Here is a 22,179-nt window from a genome sequence, read left to right as displayed (position 1 = left end):
AAAGCTGTGTGCATTGCAGAATCAGATCTCGATGACTAGTTAGAGTCGGTTCACACTGCAGCGGCACAACTTTGGGGGCGACTCTGCAAGTCGTCCTGAGGACGACTTCAGAGGCGATTTCTTCTATAGAGAAGTCAATGCAGGTCGCCCCGAGCCGCCCCCGAAGTCGTACAGGAACCTTTTTCTAAGTCGGAGCGACTTGCGTTGCTCCTATTATAACGGTTCCATTGCATTCAATGGGACGCAACTCGTCAGACGGCTGAGCCGCCTGTCGTGTCGCCCCAGTGTGAACCGGGTCTTAAGATGTGTCTCTAGAAACAAATCCAATCCAATGTTTCATGTTGTTGCATCTACAGTTGCATACCCTGGCAGAAATTGTGAAATTTTGGCATTCCTATTGAAAATATGACTGATGATGCCAAAAAAAACTTCTTTTATTTAAGGATAGCAATCACATGAAGCCATTTATTATCACATCGTGTTTGGATCCTTTTTTAAATCATAACAACAGAAATCCCCCAAATGGCCCTGATAAAAAGTTTACATACCCTGGAATGTTTGGCCTTGGTACAGACACAGAAGGTGGCACACACAGGTTAAAATGACAATCAATTAAAAAGGTTAATTTCCCAAATTTTTGGCTTTTAAATTCTCAATTAGTGTCTGTGTTTAAATAGTCAATGAGTTTGTTAGCTCGCATTGATGCACTAAGCATGCTAGACACTGAGCAATGAGGACAGTCAAAATACCTGCGTAACAAGGTAATGAAACTTTACAAAGATGGAAAAGGATATAAAAATATATCCAAAGCCTTGAATATGCCAGTCAGTACGGTTTAATCACTTATTAAGAAGTGGAAAATTAGGGTCTCTTGATACCAAGCCAAGGTCAGGTAGACCATGAGAAGATTGTAGCCACAACTGGTGAAAGAATTGCCCAGGATACAAAGAAAAACCCCACAGGCAGGAGAAATACAGGCTGCTCTCCAAAAAGAGACAGTGTGGTTGTTTTTAACCACTTCAGCCCCGGACCATATTGCTGGTCAATGACCGGGCCACTTTTTGAGATTCGGCACTGCGTCGCTTTAACTGACAATTGCGCGGTCATGCGACGTGGATCCCAAACAAAATTGGTGTTCTTTTGTTCCCTACAAATAGAGCTTTCTTTTGGTGATATCTGATCACCTCTGCGGTTATTATTTTTTGCGCTATAAACAAAAATAGAGCTACAATTAAAAAAAAAAAATGAATAATTTTTCCTCAGTTTATGCCGATTCTTCTACATATTTTCGTAAAAAAAAAAAAAAATTAAGCGTTTTTTTGATTAGTTTGCGCCAAAGTTATAGCGTCTACAAAATAGGGCATAGTTTTATGGCATTTTTATTAATATTTTTTTTTTTTACTGTATTGACTTCTATACAGAAGTCGTTTTGCAAATCGCCTCTGAAGTCTTCCTCAGGACGACTTGCAGAGTCGCCCCCGAAGTCGTGCCGCTGCTGTGTGAACCGACTTTAACTAGTCAGCGAGATCTGATTCTGCAATGCACACCGCTTTTATTTACCTTTATAGTAGCTTTTGATAGGCACTGGAACCACCCCGTTTGAACTATGAAGGTGAGATTTTAATTGATTATGATGGATACCTCTCACACTTTTAAACATGAGCTCTGCCAAGATTTTCAGATATGACAACTGCATTTGCACGCCCTTGAATTGCACACTAACTGTGCAGGATATACAGGCCAACAATGCATAGTAAGCATAGATTCAGCCACTCCACTATCACCACAAGTTTTGGGCATGTCAGCAATAAAAAGTAATAATGCATTTTGTTATGTGAAGATCTTACATTTTGCCGATATTCCTAGTTTCGACCTTCCTTTTGGTTTTTTGGTCTCTTCAGGGTCCTTCGTTACTGTTTCTTCTGAGGATGCGGACGTGTTTCTTTGTCTCAGCTCTTCTTCTGGTGCACCTTACAAAAAAAAAACACACACATTATTAAATAAACAGTATAATCTTTGCTGATAATTACAGTATCTCACAAGTGAGTACACCCCTCACATTTTTGTAAATGTTTTATTATATCTTTTCATGTGACAACACTGAATAACCACGTCAGCCACGGACCATATTGCTGCTCAATGACCGGGCCACTTTTTGCGATTCAGCACTGCGTCGCTTTAACTGACAATTGCGCGGTCGTGCGACGTGGCTCCCAAACATAATTGGCGTTCCCACAAATAGAGCTTTCTTTTGGTGGTATTTGATCACCTCTGCGGTTTTTCTTTTTTTGCGCTATAAACAAAAATAGAGCGACAATTTTGAAAACAAAATGAATATTTTTTACTTTTTGCTATAATAAATATCCCCCAAAAATATACAAAAAAAAAAAATCCTCAGTTTAAGCCAATACGTATTCTTCTACATATTTTTCGTAAAAAAAAAAAAAAAAAAAAAAAAAATCGCAATAAGCGTTTGATTGTTTTTTTTCGCAAATAGCGTTTACAAAATAGGGGATAGTTTTATGGCATCCTTCTAAAAAAATTTTTTTTACTAGTAATGGCGGCGATCAGCGATTTTTATCGGTACTGCCTCATTATGGCGGACACTTGACACCAATGGCATTTTTTTTAGTGATCAGTGCTATAAAAAATGCATGGATTACTATAAAAATGCCACTGGCAAGGAAGGGGGTTAACACTAGGGGGCGAGGAAGGGGCTAAGTATATTCCCTGGGTGTGTTCTAACTGAAGGGGGGGTGGGACTGACTTGGGGAAATGACAGATCGCTGTTCATACATTGTATGAACAGGCGATAGGTCATTTCCCCCTGACAGGACCGGGAGCTGTGTGTTTACACACACACAGCTCCCGGTTCTCGCTCTGTAACGAGCGATCGCAGGTGTCCAGCGGCGATCGCGCGCTGGGATCAGGGACAAGCGAAGGGCGTGCGCGCCCCTATTGGCTGAAAGGCGAGATGACGTATAGTGTGTTTGGGGGTTGTTATGTTGGAATGCTACCATGCGACCTAGTTTCTAAAGGGAGGGGATCATGCTCTGTTTCAGTATGTCACAGTACATGTTGGCATTCATGGTTCCCTCAACCCCCACCCCCCCGTCCCCCCCCTCCCCCCCCGTCCCCCCCATTCAACCTCTGCAGCAATGCTAGCAGCACTAACACATCTATTTCCCACAGAAACCTCTGCATATGAAGCTGAGCACGTGCACTCCACTTTTTTGGTTGTCCATGGTGAGGTCTGTTCTGAGTGAAACCTGTCCTGTTAAACCACTGTATGGTCTTGGCCACCGTGATGCAGCTCATTTTCAGGGTCTTGGCAATCTTCTTATAGCCTAGGCCAGGGCTCAAAATTTCAAGTCCTGAGCTACTAGCCAGGCCTCAAGAGTAACTCGCCACCAGTTACCCCACCTAATTGATACATTGCCCTGCGCCTAATTGCACCCGTAAACACGCCCTCGTAGATTACCTCATGGAATGACAATGTTTTATGCAGAATCGAGTTACAAAATTAAATATTACCAACAACAACTTTAACAAAATGGGACAGGGCACTGGGGGCAGACCAGAGGGACAGGGCACTGGGGGCAGACCAGAGGGACAGGGCACTGGGGGCAGACCAGAGGGACAGGGCATTAGAACTGGGTCTCTCCCCCATTCTCTTCCTGTCTCCTCTGAAACTCCCATCCATCCTCTCTCTCTCTCCCATTCATCTCATCATCAGGAGCCTGTGTGTGCAGCTCCACGCTTGCATGTCCCCACTTCCCCCTTTTATTGAGGCTGGCAGTGAGGAGAGGAGCTGCAGCACAGCGGGAGGGAGTACAATCCAACGCTGAGATCCACACAACTGCACAGCCATTGACACCATAGCACAGCGCACACTGACAGCGCACAGCACACATTGAGACCAGTCTGCTCACAGTGCTCAGGCTAAACTGTTGGACACTTACATAGAGCACAAGGAGAAGAAAACGGCACAAACTGGAAGGCTGCCGCTCTCATGTCAGGGCAACTTTCAGTGAGCGCTGCACCAGAGTGGTAATTTTTGCAATCCTCCACCTCACTCATTACTTTCTGCTCTCCAGCTACATTGGTCGGGGCCCGGGGGAGGGGGGCAGGCTCAGAGAGGTCATACTGTTAGGTCCCATGGCTTAATGAGAATTGTAAGGAGAGCACCTGTGTACTGCTCTGCCTGTGCGCGGCTCACCAGACTACTTTTCCTGAGCATGCACCTTTCCTCTTCGGGACTCTAAGTGTAGGCACAGATTGGAGGGAGATTGCTCATGCAGCCCGGGCATCACTCACCCCCAGCTTAAATCCACTCGCCAAATGCTAGTAGGCGAGTGGAAATTTTGAGGGCTGGTATATACTGTATACTGGAATTTGTATTTATTTTTTATACTAATGGTGGCGAGTAGCGACTTATAATGGGACTACAATAGTGCATGAGCAAACTGCCATTAAATGATGCTAGGTGGAACAGACTAACTGCCACTGACAACACCAGGGACATTATTACAGTGATAATATTATACACTTTCACTGTACTGACACTGGCTGGGAAGGGGTTAACATCTAGGAAAATCAAGAGGGTAAATGTGTGCCTAACTATATTTAATGTGTGCCGCTTTTACTACTAGATCTCTCCCTGGAAGGCTCCTGCTGTGTACAATCACGGTGGATGTCAGACGGGGGGGGGGGGGGGGAGGTAGACAGCGGTGTACAAGTACATCGCTTTGCATATTGCGAACCACCTGTCTGCAGTACATTGCGGGGGGGGTAGTCCACAAGTGGTTATAGTGGTTATAGTGACGTAATGAATGTTAAGTAACTTGTGAACAGTAGACTATTAGCTGGATTCATGTAGACGTGCCCAACGTTAGGCAGGCTACATCGCCAGTAAGTTAGAGAGGCAAGTGCTGTATTCACAAAGCACTTGCGTCCTAAGTTACACCGGCGTAGCGTAAATGTGCCGGCGTAAGCTCGAATAATTCAAATTGGGAAGAGGTGGGCGTGTTTTATGTAAATAAAGCATGACCCCACGTAAATGACGTTTTGAACGAACATGCGCCGTCCGTGGACGTATCCCAGTGCGCATGCTCCAAATTACGCCGCAAAGACTTATTGGTTTCGACGTGAACGTAAATTACGCCCAGCTCCATTCACGGACGACTTACGCAAACTACGTAAAAATTAAAAAATTCGACGCGGTTCCGACGTCCATACTTAACATTGGCTGCGCCATCTTTTTGGTGGAATATCTTTAGGCCTGAAAACGCCTTACGTAAACGGCGTATCTTTACTGCGACGGGCAAGCATACGTTCGTGAATAGGCGTATCTCGCCGATTTACGCATTCTAGGCGTAAATCAGCGTTCACGCCCCTAGCAGCCGGCGTAAATAGAAAGCTAAGATACGACGGCGCCGGCGGTCGTAACTTAGCTAGATTTAAGTGTATCTCAATTTGAGAATACACTTAAATATACGACGGCGCAGATTCAGAGTTACGACGACGTATCTACTGATACGGCGGCGTAACTCTACCTGAACCTGGCTATCTGGGTGCAATGTCAGGCTCCTGAACAGTCTTCTAGCTTTTCTGCAGAAGTACAAAAACAGTGACCCTGCCAGGTATTCCATGAGCTACTAACCTTCTGTATTGAGGTGACAATGCTGCTTTTGCTGCACTAAAATCTCAAGCAGTGTTGTCAGCCCTGCCTATAGAACAACTTCATTTTATGTCCTGAAGAGGAGAGGGGAAGATGCTCTGTAGTCCAGCAGGACAGCACTGGCAGTATATATCATTTTGTTCTTTCAGACTGCAGGACGTAAAATAAGGGCTCTGTGTGCATGTGGATAGATCTTTCAAATATTTAGGTAGAATGCACAAGTAGTGTAACTAATCGGTGCTCTTGCTACAGGGCTGATAACAGCTTCCTCTTCATAACTGCTGTGAATTAGGAAGGGGAAGATCTCACACAGTTGTCAGTTCTTCTTACTACCCTGTGAGTGTTAACCGCTGCTGTACAAACTAAGAGACAATTTGTTGCCAATAAGGCATTAAAGAATGGTATTATTGATGGTGAAAGAAAACCTTCATTCCTAGATACCCAGTAACACCTGTATTCTATGTACTCCCTAAAATACATAAGGATTGAAACCAGAGAGACCAATTGTGGCAGGAATGGATTCTGTGACTGCACCTGATTCTAGATATTTGGATAAGATTTTAACCCCTTGATACAACATACAAAAGTCATATCGTATCACAACTGATTTTTTTTGACAACATATTACAAAAGGAGGAGTACAGCCAAAGCTCGTTTTGGCTGTACCTTTCCTGTAGATCACAGTTTGTTCTGCACTCCCGTGACCCATTTCCAGCAGAGACCCGGCTGAAGCCCGCTGTCGGCTGATGTCACAGACGCAGTCCGGGCTTGGGAAAGATCATGACAATGAAGTCGAGATCCACTCACATGCCTGGACCGGCACCCAGCTTAGCCTCTCAGCCCAGCGCTCCAATGAGTAAGGAGGGGGGCAGAGCGGAGAGCAGTGACTGACCGTCACCAGCTCTCCTGAGAACCAAGCGATCGGTAGTGTTGTAAAAAAGTCCATACATTACTTCTCTTTTAAGAAAGTGAAGGTGCCTGCAGACTCCATTCTTGTGAGACATTTCCAGCTTATATACTTATATAGCACATAAACTTGGGGCCAGATTCACAGTGAGAGTACGCCGGCGTATCTACTGATACACCGGTGTACTTTCAAATTTGCCGCGTCGTATCTTTAGTTTGAATCCTCAAACCAAGATACGACGGCTTCTGGCTTCGATCCAACAGGCGTACGGCTTCGTACGCCTTCGGATCGTAGGTGCAATACTTCGGCGCCCGCTGGGTGGAGTTCGCGTCGTTTTCCGCGTCGGGTATGCTAATTACTAGCAGCTAGTTTTTAGAATTTTTTTTTTTGCGTAAGTCGTGCGTGAATAGGAAAGGACGTAACTCACGTCTACGTTCAAAAGCACGGCGCAAAGCACGGCGGGAAATTTCGAAACGGAGCATGCGCATTTCAATCGGCGCGGGGACGCGCTTAATTTAAATGAATCACGCCCCCTACCCGCCCAATTTAAAATACGCGCCGAGAAATACACTACGCCGCCGTAACTTACGGCGTGAAATCTTCCTGGATTCGAAATTCCGGCAGGTAAGATACGGCGGCGTAGCATATCTCTGATACGCTGCGCCAGGGCAATTCTTTGTGAATCTGACCCTTGATGTTTTAGAATGCCGTGCGGTTACAGGAGTCTGAATTGTATGCTCCACATGAATTCAAATTTTCCCTTGATCTATTACAATTGGAATTAAGGCCGAGTTCACACCTATGCAAATTTAATGCACATTTCCCCAAATTCAATTCGCATAGCAGGAGAATGTGACTGGCTCTCTATGGAGCCGGTTCACATATCTCCGCAGTGGGTCTGGTGTGGTGTGCCGGAAAAACGTGTGCCTTTTTTGGTGCGTTTCAGGTTCTATTTCAGCCCAAAATTCGGGCTGAAATCGGTCCTGAAATGGTGAACCAGCTCCCCTGCTGTGAGCCGCTTGTGGCTACGGTGTGAACCCGGCCTGAAGAATAAATACGTTTTTTTCAAGGATCAGCATTATGTACAATTATTGGGTGCATCTTTGGGCTCACTTGTTGCCACCCCCATATGCTAATGTGTTTATGCCTATGCTGGTATCGGTTTATTGACAATATTTTTGCAGTATGGGAGGGTGAGTCTTTATTTTTATTTGATTTGTTTTCGAAATATCTGATACTGAGTTGGGAACTTAGGGCCTGATCCACAAAAGGGATACGCCGGCGTATCTACTGATACGCCGTCGTATCCCTGTTTCTATCTATGGAACTGATCCACAGAATCAGTTTCTCATAGATAGGCAGAAGATCCGACATGTGTAAGGGACTTACACTGTCGGATCTTAGGATGCAGTACCGCAGCCGCCGCTGGGGGCATTTCTCGCTGAAATCCAGCGTCGGGTATGCAAATTAGCACTTACGGAGATCCACAAAGCTTTTACGCTTCGTTTTTTCTCCGCAAGTATTAGTTTGCCGTCGTAAAATTAGGGCTGCTTTTACAAAGTTTAAAGTTAGTACACCATGTAAAAGTAGACCCTTCTTTCCCGCGACGCTGTCAAATTTATTTTACATTTTTTTTTTTCCCGCCGCATCTTTTTTTTTTCCGACACAACTTTTTTTACCCGGCGCGATTCACAAAACTCGGCGTAACGTAAAACCGCGCAAAGCACGTCGGGAAAATAACGTCGGGAGCATGCGCAGTACGTCCGGCACGGGAGCGCGCCTAATTTAAATGGGACTCGCCCCATTAGATTAGGAACGCCTTGCGCCGGACAGATTTAAGTTACACCGCTCAAAATTTCTAGGTAAGTGCTTTGTGGATCGGGCACTTAGGTAGAGATTTTGCGGCGGTGTAACTTAAATGTAAAAAGTTAAGTTACGCCGGGTTTTTGTGGATCAGGCCCTTAATATCCTTTCAGACAGGCATTCTTTTAAATCTCTGTGATTTATATGTCAAACTTGCAGATCAGAAACTATTGCTCTATTAACCTAGCTTTCATCCACATGGGGTGTTTAAATCAATTCCCCATAGCCACTGCCAGTTTACAAGAGTTAAAGTGTTAGTGCACCTTTACAAAATATTAAGATGAGCTAATACTGGACACCCTCTCTACCACCCCGCCCCCCCCCCTAGTCCCCACTGTACTTACCTCCAGCAATGCTAAACTGTCACCACCCCAGGGATTTAAAATCTAAGCTCTTTTCGGGATGGACTGGAGATCGATTCCGATTGGCTAGTGCTGCCGTCAGAGTGATTCGATCTCACCCATTCTAGAAGCGCTGGGATTCCAAATCTCGGCACCGCTGAACTGGCTGCAGGGGTGGTGACAGCTCAGCATTGCCAGAGGTAAGTAGAGCAAGAAACGGGTTGGTGAGGAGACTGCCCTGTTTACTGTGAAAATGACAGTTGCAGTTTGGGAGTTAACCACAGGGGGCGCTGTAGGAGTTAGGGTTCACCTAGTATGTGTTTACAACTGTAGGGGGGTGTGGCTGTAGGACTGACGTTTACAACTGTAGGGGGGGGGGTGTAGCTATAGGACTGACGTCATCGATCGAGTCTCCCTATAAAAGGGATCACTCGATCGATGCAGCCACCACAGTGAAGCACAGGGAAGCCGTGTTTACATACGGCTCTCCCCGTTCTTCAGCTCCGGGGAGCGATCGCGACGGAGCGGCTATAAATGAATAGCCGCGAATAGCAGCGCCGTCGTCCCGGATCGCTCCCCGTGGGAATCCGAGAGCCGCATGTAGCGGGGGGGTACCGATCGGACCCCCGACCCACGTCTAGGCAGGGACGTACAGGTACGCCCATGTGCCTGTACGTGCCATTCTGCCGACATATATCTACAAGCGGCGGTCGGGAAGTGGTTAAAAAAAAAAAAAAATAGTAACAGATGAAACATATTGGATTAAGACCCCTTTCACACAGGGGCATTTTTCAGGCGCTTTAACGTTAAAAAAAAAAAAAGGGCCTGTAAAGCGCCTGAAAGAAGCTGCATCTGCAATCCCAATGTGAAAGCCCGAGTGCTTTCACACTGAGGCGCTGCGCTGGCAGGGCGTCAAAAAAAGTCCTGCAAGCGGCTTTTTGCAGCGCTTTAAAAGCATTGAATACACCGCTCCTAAAGCCCCCTTCCCATTAAGGGAGCTTTTTTTTAACGCCAAAAGCTCTTGAAAAACGCCCCAGTGTGAACGGGGTCTTAACGACGCTTTACCAGCGTTTTTTGGGTGCAGGCAGTGTGAAAGGGTTCTGAAAGCACTCAGGCTTTCACATTGGGATTTCATGCACTTTACAGGTTGTTTTTTTTTTTTTTTAACGCCAATGCGCCTGAAAAACGCCCCAGTGTGAAAGGGGTCTAAATGATAAATAAACTGCCAGCTAGGGATTATTCCCCCACTGCATTAAGGAAGGAGTACATCTAGATATACAATGCAAGAGTAATGAAAACAAGCATATTGCATTTGTTTCCCAATATCATCCATTTTCTCAAGAAATGTATCCAATAATTTCAAAGCATTTTGGCAATATTATGTAACAACTATCTTGATATTCCAGAATTTATTCATCAGCCACACCCTTCCTATGAGGAAGTAAAGTACCATCTTCGAGAACATAGTTTGAGCAGAATTTTTTATTTATTGTTTAGGTCCATGTAAAACAGGTTCCTTTCCATGCCTTATTTGCATTGCATGTTCTTGTATGATCAAAGGAAATGATTTTAGCCACCTGCATCAAGGTTACCAAATAAGAAAGAAGGGCTACTACACCTGTCAGACTAATTTTGCATTATATTTAGTTAAAAGGAGAAGTGCATTAAAAAAAAAAAAACACACAACACAACCCCTACACATTCACTTATATGGCTGCAGCTGTCCCCTGCTGATTCTAAGAATGTGAACCGAGTGATCACATGACCGCTGATTGCTCAGTTCTCTGCCTTCACTGAGCAGAGAGCTGGCCGGCTGTATTTGGGTCACAGGAGTACGGAAATAAGTGCTCTTCTGTGACCCAGAACAGGAGAGTGGCCAAAGAAAGCTTTCTTTTAAAATCAGAGGCACCCTGTTAGTCAGGAATTGAGTTGTGACTCGGACAAACAGATGTCCTATGTTACACTACAGACTTGCTGTACAAACCCCCCTGCATTAAACTGTGTTAGTTAATTGTCTTGCTGGTAAGACTGTAAACCTGGCCCCAGGTGTCCCAGTCTCATTCTGCCAATACCAGTTAAGCCTGTCACCTTTACATTCATAAAGGGCAATATAATTACTGTATATACTCGAGTATAAGCCGAGTTTTTCAGCACATGCCTCCCTCGGCTTTTACTCAAGTCACCTTTTTGCACCTAATCTCCCGGATTTTTGGGGACCTGGTACCGGCCGCCCATAGGTCCCCTGGACCCCAAACTCATATAGCCCCACTCTTCTTCTACAAGTGTGCAAAGTTTGTTGTTCGGGGGACCTACGGCCGGGGAGTACCGATTTTTCAAAGCCGGGCACCCCTTCCATAGACTCCCATGTTAAACGGTAATTTCTCCGGTAAATTTGGGGACCCGGTACCGGCCGGCCGTAGGTCATCTGGACCCAATCTTGGCACACATATAGCCCCACTCTTCCTCTACAAGTGTGCAAAGTTTGCTGTCTGGGGGACTTACGATCAGGAACAGGGCTGTGGAGTCGGAGGAAATTTTGGGTATCTGGAGTCGGAGGAAATTTTGGGTGCCTGGAGTCGGAGTCTGCAAACAATGCACCGACCCCAACTCCGACTCCTACTAAATTTAGATTATCGGAAAATTTAGGAGTCGAAACATTTATCTACCGACTTCACAGCACTGATCAGGAAGCACTGATTTTTCAAACCGGGCACCCCTTCTATATACTCCCATGTTAAATGTAAGTCTAGTCATGGACACAGTGAGGCATGGGCACAATGAGGCATGCAGATGGACACTCTAGGCTTATACTCGAGTCAATACGTTTTCCCAGTTTTTTGTGGTAAAATTAGGTGCCTCGGCTTATATTCGGGTCGGCTTATACTTATATTTTTTAGGCAGCCTACCAAACTACATAGCAATAACAAAGTAAAAGTTCAAAACTTTAGACATGTTTATAGTTTTCCTAAAGAATTAAACCTCAAAGTTTGTGCTCACCTTCATTTTCCATATTGAGAAGTTTGGAATGTACTCGTAGAGCCGAGTTTATGTCTGTCTGTATGTTGGGAACCAGACCATTAACACGCAATGCAGTTACAACATAGAGCAGCCGTTGTTACAGGGAAAAGCAGTGTGTTGATTCTCATTGCAGACCTTAAAAAAAAACAGAAAAAAAAAAAATCATAAATTTAGTACTTTAGTACTATACATCAATAGCTGAGTTTACAAAAAGGAGCAGGAGCTTCTTTGGGGCAACAAGCATCACACTAGGGATGTCCCGATACCGATACTAGTATCGGTACCAAGCATTTCCCAAAGTACTTGTACTCGGGGGGGAAATGCTCCGATGCTTCACCCGATACCTGGGCAGTCAGGTATCGGGTGGTGGGGGGGAGTTACAAGTCTTCTCCATGTTGTGTTCGCCCCCCGTGTTGTCTTCTCCCAAGTGCCGTCTTGTCCCCCGTGCTGTCTTCTCCCCGTCCGTGCCGCTCTCCCCCCGTGATGTCTTCTCCCCATCACTGACTCTGTCCATTCACATAACTGAGCATCGTAACCTGTGTTTACGATGCTTCAGTTTATGAATGGGGAGGAGCTTCTCTCCATTCATTTCAGCTGAGGCTGCAGAGAAAGGGACTGGGGAATCTGTGTCCTTAGTCCCTTTCTCTGTCTTAAAGGGGAGATGTCAGAGGTCTGTTAAGACCCCTGATATCTCACCAAAGCCCCCCCAACAGGGCTAATGAAAAAAATAAATAAAAATTTGCAATAAATAATTAAAAAAATAAAATGTAAATAATAATAATTAAAAAAAAAAAAAAAAAAAACACACACACACACACACACACACACACACACACACACACACACACACACACACACACACACACACACACACACACACACACACACACACACACACACACTGACAATCCACTACCCCCCCCTCTAAAAAAATAAAAAAAATCATTGAAAAAAAAAATAGTGTAAAAAAAAAAAAAATACTGTCACATGACATTAAAAAAAAAGTATCGGTATTCGGTATCGGCGAGTACTTGAAAAAAAGTATCAGTACTTGTACTCGGTCTCAAAAAAGTGGTATCGAGACAACCCAACTTCACACAATGCGCTTTGCTTCATGACAATCGTGGTGAAACCGCTCCACTTTTTAGGTTCCATTGAAAATCATGGCACCTGAACCTGTGTTTTCTGATTGTAGTGTATTTTGAGATCGCGGGCAGAATTGCAGCGATTGACAGGTGTGACTGGAGGCCTAAAATGTTTGTATATTACAAGTCAGCAGATGCAGTGTTTGTAGCTGCTGACTTTTAACGTTTTGTTTTTTTATAAATGATCGGAGCTTCACTTTCAGTCTTATCTTATCCAACAGATATTTTTCAAGCAATTTGTCAGGAAAGAATAGATACAAATATTACTATTCTGACAGCATTCAGTGCAGGGAAAAAAGAGAAATCTGGAAGGCAGAAGTTGTGTTGCCGACAGGCGAGTGAGCTAATTAGAAACAGGAACTTTTATGACCTTCATATTCAAATGTTTTACCCAAACTAGCCTGTCTATGGCCAGAAGCACAATACATTACCTATGAGTGTAGGAAAATATGCATAGAGCCGCTTCTAGAACTATGCTGGCTTACCAGCCGTGCTCTGCACACAGACTACAGAAGAAAATGCATCAAATCCTTGACTAGAAGAGTATTTTTGCTCCTAGGGCTGCCGCCTCTGATCAATTTATTGGGACAGTGTCGATGTCAGAATATAATGTCCCCAGGGGGGTGGCACCTGGGTGTTTTGAATCGCAGGCAGATTTGCCGCAATTTGCGAAAACGCCCGGGTGTGAATGACAAATCGCACATTTTAGATGCCATTCATTTACAGGGCACCTAAAAACGTGGTGTGGTTCTTACACGATAAATCGCACTTGCAATCACAGCAAACTGCCTCGCGTGAAGCTTGTCGCCCCAAAAAGTTTAGACGCTTCTTTTGGGTGACATGCTTTACGCGATGCGGTGTGCCGCGATTGCAGCATAATTTATCGTGCAAAAATAGTGGCAGAACCGAACCGTGTTATTTCAGATGCCATTCAAATGAATGGCATCTAAAATGTGCGTTTTGTCATTCACACCTGGGCGTTTTGGAATCGCAGGCAGAATCACTGCAAATCTGCCTGCGATTCAATACACCCAGGTGTGAATGCAGCCTAACACTACCCTCCCCCCAGACTGACAATGCTGTGCCCCCCCCCGCTCCTTCATCCAGAGTGTAGGCAGCTAAATACGGGAGGCATGTAACTGGCCAGATCAACTGGTGAAAACAAAAACTAAAAAAAACTAAAAACAATGCATAATGATTGGCAAGTTGTCAGGGATCGCATTTGCAACCCGGCCCCCCTGTACACCTGGATAGGAGGGGCAGCATATGGAGAAACTGATTTTCCTCCTGCAGCTGCTGAAAGCCTGCGTCTCCTCCTCTCTCTGCGGCTGAAGGAGGAAAATGGAGGGGGAGCAGCTTCTCTACATGCTTCCCCTGCCACAACTTCTATCCAGGTCCTGCTGCCCCCTGTGTGCCCTCCTGCCCCCCCCCCCTCCACCGGTGGCTGCTGTGGGGAGGTGTCTGGATGGAGAGTGGGGGGAAGAGGCTAATAAATATGTCATTTACAGACCCCTTCCTTTTCTGAATAGACCGAGTCAGTGATAGGTGCTAATCACCAATTCTGTTCATTCATAACGAAAGCATAATAAACTGTTTACTATGCTTTAGTTTGCGAATGAATGGGAAGCTCTGTAAAGAGCTATTCCTGTCCATTCATCGTGTGCATCTGAGGCTGGAGAGAAGGAGATTGAGGGCTGGGTCCTCAATCTCCTCTTTGTCTCAAAGGTGGAAAATCAGAGGTATGTCTAGACCACTGATATCTCACCAAAACCCCTCCAGCAGGGCTTCTAAAAAAAAATGGTAAAAAAATAAAAAAAAAAAAAAAATAATAAAACACACAACAATAAAAAAAAAAATTCTGACAACACCAGTGGCAGAACTACTGGGGTCCCAAAGGTCACACTTGCGACCGAGCCCTGGCATTCCACCTCAGGGCTCAGAAGGAAGGGCCGGGGGGCACTATAGGTTTTAGTTACGCCTCTGTAAACTGCAATATATTACATTTTTGGGTTTGGAGCTTATTGCCACTTTAAATGCCTGTAGGTTGTTCTGCAGTCATGCATGTGTGAGTGGCAGTGCACATTCTTCTACAGGTTCCCATGCCGAGTCTAACTGTCCATGAAAAGGCTGCCTTCTGCATGTACTCAGCGCACCATAATACAAAATAGTGCAATGTGGTGTGCTGCAGCTCATGTCCATTAGCAAGAATGAATGGCGCCAATGTGCAGCTGAACACTGCGGTACCTTGCACCCGAACACATGAACTACTGCAGTGCGAGAGTAAAGTGAGCCTTTTGTCAAACAACAAACGATCTCATACATAAACACAGGGGTTGTGGGGTGTACACCCCCAGAGGGCCCCCCTGGAATTTATGGGGAAAGAGGGCAAAGTCCCCTATCAAAGCCCAGCACACTGGAATGATGGGCATACAGAGCTGTGTACACGGGAATGATGGGCATACAGTGGTGTGCACACGGGAATGATGGGCATACAGAGCTGTGTACACGGGAATGATGGGCATACAGAGCTGTGTACACGGGAATGATGGGCATACAGTGGTGTGCACACGGGAATGATGGGCATACAGAGCTGTGTACACGGGAATGATGGGCATGCAGAGCTGTGTACACGGGAATGATGGGCATGCAGAGCTGTGTACACAGGAATGATGGGCATACAGAGCTGTGTACACGGGAATGATGGGCATACAGAGCTGTGTACACGGGAATGATGGGCATACAGTGGTGTGTACACGGGAATGAGTATACACGGGAATGATGGGCATACAGGAGGTGTGCACACGGGAATTGGTATACATGGGAATGACGGGCATACAGGAGCTGTGTACACGGGAATCATGGGCATACAGAGCTGTGTACACGGGAATCATGGGCATACAGAGCTGTGTACACGGGAATCATGGGCATACAGAGCTGTGTACACGAGAATGAGTATACACGGGAATGATGGGCATACAGAGCTGTGTACACGGTAATGAGTATACACATGAATGATGTGCATACAGTGGTGTGCACACAGGAATGAATATACACGGGAATGATGGGAATACAGAGGTGTGTACACAGGAATGATGGGTATACAGAGGTGTGTACACAGGAATGATGGGCATACAGAGCTGTGTACACGGGAATGATGGGCATACAGAGCTGTGTACACGGGAATGATGGGCATACAGAGGTGTGTACACGGGAATGATGGGCATACAGAGGTGTGTACACGGGAATGATGGGCATACAGAGCTGTGTACATGGGAATGATGGGCATACAGAACTGTGTACACGGGAATGAGTATACACGGGAATGATGGGCATACAGAGGTGTGTACACAGGAATGATGGGCATACAGAGGTGTGTACGCAGGAATGATGGGCATACAGAGGTGTGTACGCAGGAATGATGGGCATACAGAGGTGTGTACACAGGAATGATGGGCATACAGAGGTGTGTACACAGGGATGATGGGCAAACAGAGGTGTGTACACAGGAATGATGGGCATACAGAGGTGTGCACACAGGAATGATGGGCAAACAGAGGTGTGTACACAGGAATGATGGGCATACAGAGGTGTGCACACAGGAATGATGGGCATACAGAGGTGTGCACACAGGAATTATGGGTATACAGAGGTGTGCACACAGGAATGATGGGCATACAGAGGTGTGTATACAGGAATGATGGGCATACAGAGGTGTGCATACAGGAATGATGGGCATACAGGGGTGTGCACACAGGAATGATGGGCATACAGGGGTGTGCACACAGGAATGATGGGCATACAGGGGTGTGCACACAGGAATGATGGGCATACAGGGGTGTGCACACAGGAATGATGGGCATACAGGGGTGTGCACACAGGAATGATGGGCATACAGGGGTGTGCACACAGGAATGATGGGCATACAGGGGTGTGCACACAGGAATGATGGGCATACAGGGGTGTGCACACAGGAATGATGGGTATACAGAGGTGTGCACACAGGAATTATGGGCATACAGGGGTGTGCACACAGGAATGATGGGTATACAGGGGTGTGCACACAGGAATGATGGGTATACAGAGGTGTGCACACAGGAATGATGGGCATACAGAGGTGTGCACACAGGAATGATGGGCATACAGAGGTGTGCACACAGGAATGATGGGTATACAGAGGTGTGTACACAGGAATGATGGGTATACAGAGGTGTGTACACAGGAATGATGGGTATACAGAGGTGTGCACACAGGAATGATGGGTATACAGAGGTGTGCACACAGGAATGATGGGCATACAGAGGTGGGTATACAGGTGTGTGCACACGGGAATGATGGGTATACAGAGGTGTGCAGACAGGAATGATGGGCATACAGAGGTGTGCACACAGGAATGATGAGAATACATAGGTGTGCACACAGGAATGATGGGCATACAGAGGTGGGTATACAGGTGTGTGCACACGGGAATGATGGGTATACAGAGGTGTGCAGACAGGAAGATCTTACAGGAGCTGCTGCACTGTCACCCCCTGCACAGCTCATACCCGGCAAGAAACAAAGTAAAGTTATCACAGTCACCAAGGAGACCATGCTGAGCTTCTGGGAAAGAAATAGTTACAGTGCCTTCCTCCAGAACACCCTCCCCCACATCTTCCCTCATTGCTGTCCCCCCTCTGGCCCGGGGGCCACACTGTTACCTACCAGCTGCAATGTCCCCCAACCTGGCCGCACAGTGCAGAGCGCCGAGTGCCATTCACAGAGCCCAGACACAGGAAGTAGGCGGCCTCAATCGAGTGCCTATCCGAGGTTGAGCCTGATCATTGTAAAAAGAGGAGCCTGAGAAATGCAGATCTGCAGGCTGAGGGCTTTCCTGGTGTTCATCATCCACCTCTATTCATTTGTAACCAAAACGAATGTCCACAACTGCATGCAGCAGATACATATTAGCACGTCTTTTATACTTACTGTATATGATATCAATAATGGGAATTGTATCAAAGACTATCATTTTCCTGAACGCATTCTTTATTTACTTACAACATTATTTCACACCGACTAAAACTTTTGCACAGTACTTATATATATATATATATATATATATATATATATATACACACACATATACACACACATATACACACACATTCATCGGCCACTTTATTAGGTACACCTGTTCGTTTGCTTGGCAACACACATTGCTAATCAGCCAATCACATGACAGCAACGCAATGCATTTATCAATTAAAGTGGTTGTAAACCCATAGACCCCTTTCACACTGAAGCATTTTTACAGCGTTTTATTGTTAAAAATAGCGCTATTAAAATGTTCATAAAACGCTCTCAATGGACCCTTTCACACTGAGTCCTGCAAGCAGCATCTTTGGAGCAGCTTTTGGGCGCTGAAAAAAAACTCTCCAAAAACGCCCCTCTCCATTGAAATAAATTGAAAGCGATGTACAAACGCCTTACCCTTTCACACTGAGGCGTTGCACTGGCGGGGCGTTTAGAAAAGTCCTGCAAGCAGCATCTTTGGAGCAGCTTTTGGGCGCTGAAAAAAAACACTCCAAAAACGCCCCTCTCCATTGAAATTAATTGAAAAGCGCTGTAGAAACGCCTTACCCTTTCACACTGAGGCACTGCAAAAACGCCCTAAAACGTTAGGGTCTTAGCGGTGCTTTACCAGCGTTTTTCGAGCTCTGGCATTGTGAAAGGGCTCTGAAAGCACTCAGGCTTTCACATTGGGATAGCAGCTGAGGATTCGCTCAAATAACGATCCAATAATGCTCCAATAACGCTTGAATAATGCTCAAATAACGCTCAAATAATGCTCGAAAAACGCCCCAGTGTGAAAGGGGCCTTACAAACCACTTTTTGATACAGGTAAGCCTATAATGAGGCTTACCTGTAGCTACCCCGGATATCTGCTAAACTGCACGGTTTAAGAGATATCCCCTGTATCTGCATGTGCCAAAGTCATCGGCGCATGCGCACTGAACCAATGGCACATCATGCCGTTGCTTCAGTTGGACTGTGCCGTTACCGGCTGCTCCCGCGCGCACGTGGCTCCGGCCAATCACAGAGCCCCGGAAGGAGGAGTGAGAAGATGGGCGCAGTCTGCACAGGAGACAGCGTTGGATTAGTTTTGCAGGTAAGTGTCACATAATGGGCTAGTATGCGATGCATACCACCTGGGTTTACTTCCTCTTTAACAAAAAGGAAAGTAAATGAACAAAAGAGAAATCCAAATCAGATCAATAATTGATGTGACCACAATTTGCCCTAAAATCATCATCATAAATTCTTAGACTTACACACAGTTTATGAAAGAACTCTGCAGGTAGGTTTTTCCAAACATCTTGGAGAACTAACCACAGATCTGTGGATGTAGGCTGCCTCAAATCCTTCTGTCTCTTCATGTAATCCCAGACAGACTCCATAATGTTGAAATCAGGGCTCTGTGGGGGCCAAACCATCACTTTCAGGACTCCTTGTTCTTCGTTACACTGAAGATAGGCTGTATGTTTGGGGTCATTGTCCTGCTGCAGAATAAATCTAGGCTAAACGCCTCCCGAATGGCATGGCATGATGATAAATATCTGCATATGCGTGTGCAAGGGGTGTGCCTGGGCACACCCTAATCCTGGGGTTGGCGACCTGTCAATGGTGGGCAGGTGACAGGTAAACCGCAATCCTTCCTTGCAGACCCTCAGAACCTGGACAGGAGAGGTGGCGGGGGTGGAATTCAGTGGAAGCAATCTGTATTTTCCTCCTGCAGCAGCTGAAAGTAGGCTTCTCCTCCTCTACCTTTTGTCAACATTCAGCTGCCACAGGAGGAAAATATAGGGGATCCGTACTAATATATGCAACCCCTCCTTTCCCTGTTCCTCTTCCTTCTGTTGCCCGGGTCCCCCATGTGCTCCCTTCCTCCCTCTTCCTCCCATTGTTTCAGGATTGGAGCTTTGGGGTGCACACCCTAATGCAATAGGCTACGCACACCTATGAATATCTGCCTTTGTTTCTCAGCATTGAGTAACCATTGATCCTGATCAAACTTCCAACTCCATTTTCCGAAATGCAGCCCTAAACTTGCAAGGAGCATCCACCATGCTTCACGGTTGCCTGCAGAAACTCATTATTGTACCGCTCTTTAGCCCTTTGGTGAACAAACTGCCTCCCGCTACAGCCAAATACATACCTCCCAACTGTCCCTGATTTCGAGGGACTGTCCCTGATTTGGAACAATGTATCTCTTTCCCACCATTTGTCCCTCATTTTGGTCTGATCTATATAGTTGTATATAAAATGCACTTTTTAGCTTTCAAAAAGTATTTCCCAGTGCTAAACCTTTCATCCAATTTCTAAATTGCTACATTTGTTTATTTAAAAAAAAAAAAAATAGTAGTGGTTAAAAAAAGCACTTGTGGGTTTAACACTTTTTTTTGTATGTTTCGCCTTTAAGACCCCATTCACACCTGAGCGACAGCCGCGTTCGGCGGTAGCGGCGTATTTTGCCGCGGGTGTGAAACTTTCAATTTTTTTTTTTTCAAAAGTCTTCCCATTGCTGTCAATGGGAAAACGCCACTGTCGCCTGAAAAAAAGGGTCCGGGACTTTTTTTTCAGGCGACAGGCGTTCGGCGTCTATGAGATGTGAACCATCTCCATTGACAGCAATGGGAATTCTCCCCTCTAGCGGCAGAAGCGTCCGGCGTCGGGCGTTTTGTCGCTCAGGTGTGAATGCAGCCTAAAGCGGCGTGGCAGGGGGTGGATCCTATGCCTACCTACTTTTGCGAATAGGCGTCCCTCAATCCCATCTCAAAATGTTGGGAGGTATGTGATTGACTGCTATCCCCAGTCGCTCCTCGGTATCCCCCGCAGGCCGGGAATTCCGCCAGCAGCCGCCGTACACTCGCCTGCACTGAGCACCGCTTGGGCTGCCCATGTCACGCACCTGAGGAATCATGGGGGACAGGACAGGCTGGACCACTGGAGTCCCTGGGTGGGGGAGGTCCGGGTGCTGCGTAGTCTGCCTCATTGGAGGTGTACGGTGACAATAGGGGCTGGAGGAAGTCACACTTGGGACAGCAATGGCAGTCACGGCAGCACAGGATTGGAATGATGTTGCTTACACACAGGAGAGGGAGCACCGGCTGCCCACCCCCACGCTACACCACTGGGCTGGCCCCGCTGGATGACATCATCGACATTCGGCAGTTGATGGAAAATCGCGAACGGGCTGCATCAGTTTCATTCCGGGACACTGTACTGTCCCGGAATGAGGGTGTCCGGGACCCAGGACAGAGCTACCAATTGCGTGAGAAGGTCCAGCCAAATCAGGGACGGTTGGGAGGTATGCAATTATCTGTGGATGATCTTCATGGAGTCCTGGCCTGGAGTGGTGAGTAAAATCCACTGATCTACCTTGTGTATGTGTGGGGGAGTAGTCAGTAGTGTGAGTAGTGCAGGAAATAGTGTAGTGGTCATGGGGGTCAGGTAGGTCAGTGCAGGGGACAGGGAAGTCAGCGTAGTGGGCAGGTAGGTTATAGTAGTCAGGTAGGTCAGTATAGGGGTCAGTGTAGTGGGCAGGTAGGTCAGTGTAGTGGACAGGTAGGTCAGTATTAGGGTCAGTGTAGTGGGCAGGTAGGTCATTTTAGGGGCCAGGTAGGTCAGTGTAGTGGACAGGTAGGTCAGTGTAGTGCACAGGTAGGTCAGCGTAGGAATCAGGTAGGCACTTGGATCAAGGGACTTACCCAGCAGGAGCGCAGAAGCCATGGTCACCAGTAAGGTCTGCCGGCGCTTGTGCTGCTTTTCTGCGGTCCCACATGGCAGCACCTCTCTATTTGTCAGCTGGAATCTCTACCGGCCGGCTGCCTCTCACACAGTGCAGAGTGGCTCCCCCTGGTTGTGATGCTTTCCTGTACATAAACAAGGGATTATATTCTGCAATGCTCTGAGGTCTGTGATAAACATTCAGCTTGCACTGATGAAGAGGCACTGATGGGCATCATTGAAGGGCACCGATAGGCGGCACTGATGAGGCTGCACTGAGATGCAGCACTGATATGAACTGATGGGCAGTACTGATGAGGTATGTTGGGGCTGCACGGATTATAAGCATAGATGTCCCCATTCACACTAGCTGGTTACCGTCTCTCTCCTCTCCTCACGCTGTGACAGAGTGAGGGATGGAATGTTGATAACCAGCAAATGTGTTTACTTGATCACCTG

The 22,179-nt window shown here is 46.3% G+C and overlaps 1 protein-coding gene across 1 annotated transcript in view; it reads right to left on the bottom strand.

Annotated features, from left to right (window-relative positions):
- DPY19L4 (dpy-19 like 4) overlaps window positions 1-17,797 on the bottom strand; it is a 77,768-nt gene extending 59,971 nt beyond the window's left edge. Inside the window, exons 1-3 of the mRNA XM_040354691.1 lie at window positions 17,656-17,797; window positions 11,789-11,944; window positions 1,848-1,970 (exon numbers count right to left, since the gene is read on the bottom strand). Coding sequence (XP_040210625.1) covers window positions 1,848-1,970; window positions 11,789-11,801 — 136 coding nt within the window. The 5' untranslated portion in view covers window positions 11,802-11,944; window positions 17,656-17,797. The remainder of the gene's footprint in view (window positions 1-1,847; window positions 1,971-11,788; window positions 11,945-17,655) is intronic.
- Window positions 17,798-22,179: the final 4,382 nt, after the last annotated feature.

Source organism: Rana temporaria, chromosome 5 (assembly GCF_905171775.1).
Source record: "Rana temporaria chromosome 5, aRanTem1.1, whole genome shotgun sequence".
Taxonomy (NCBI): Eukaryota; Metazoa; Chordata; class Amphibia; order Anura; family Ranidae; genus Rana; species Rana temporaria.
The sequence above is the reverse complement of the archived record's forward strand: the minus strand, read 5'-3'. Positions and strand labels throughout refer to the sequence as shown.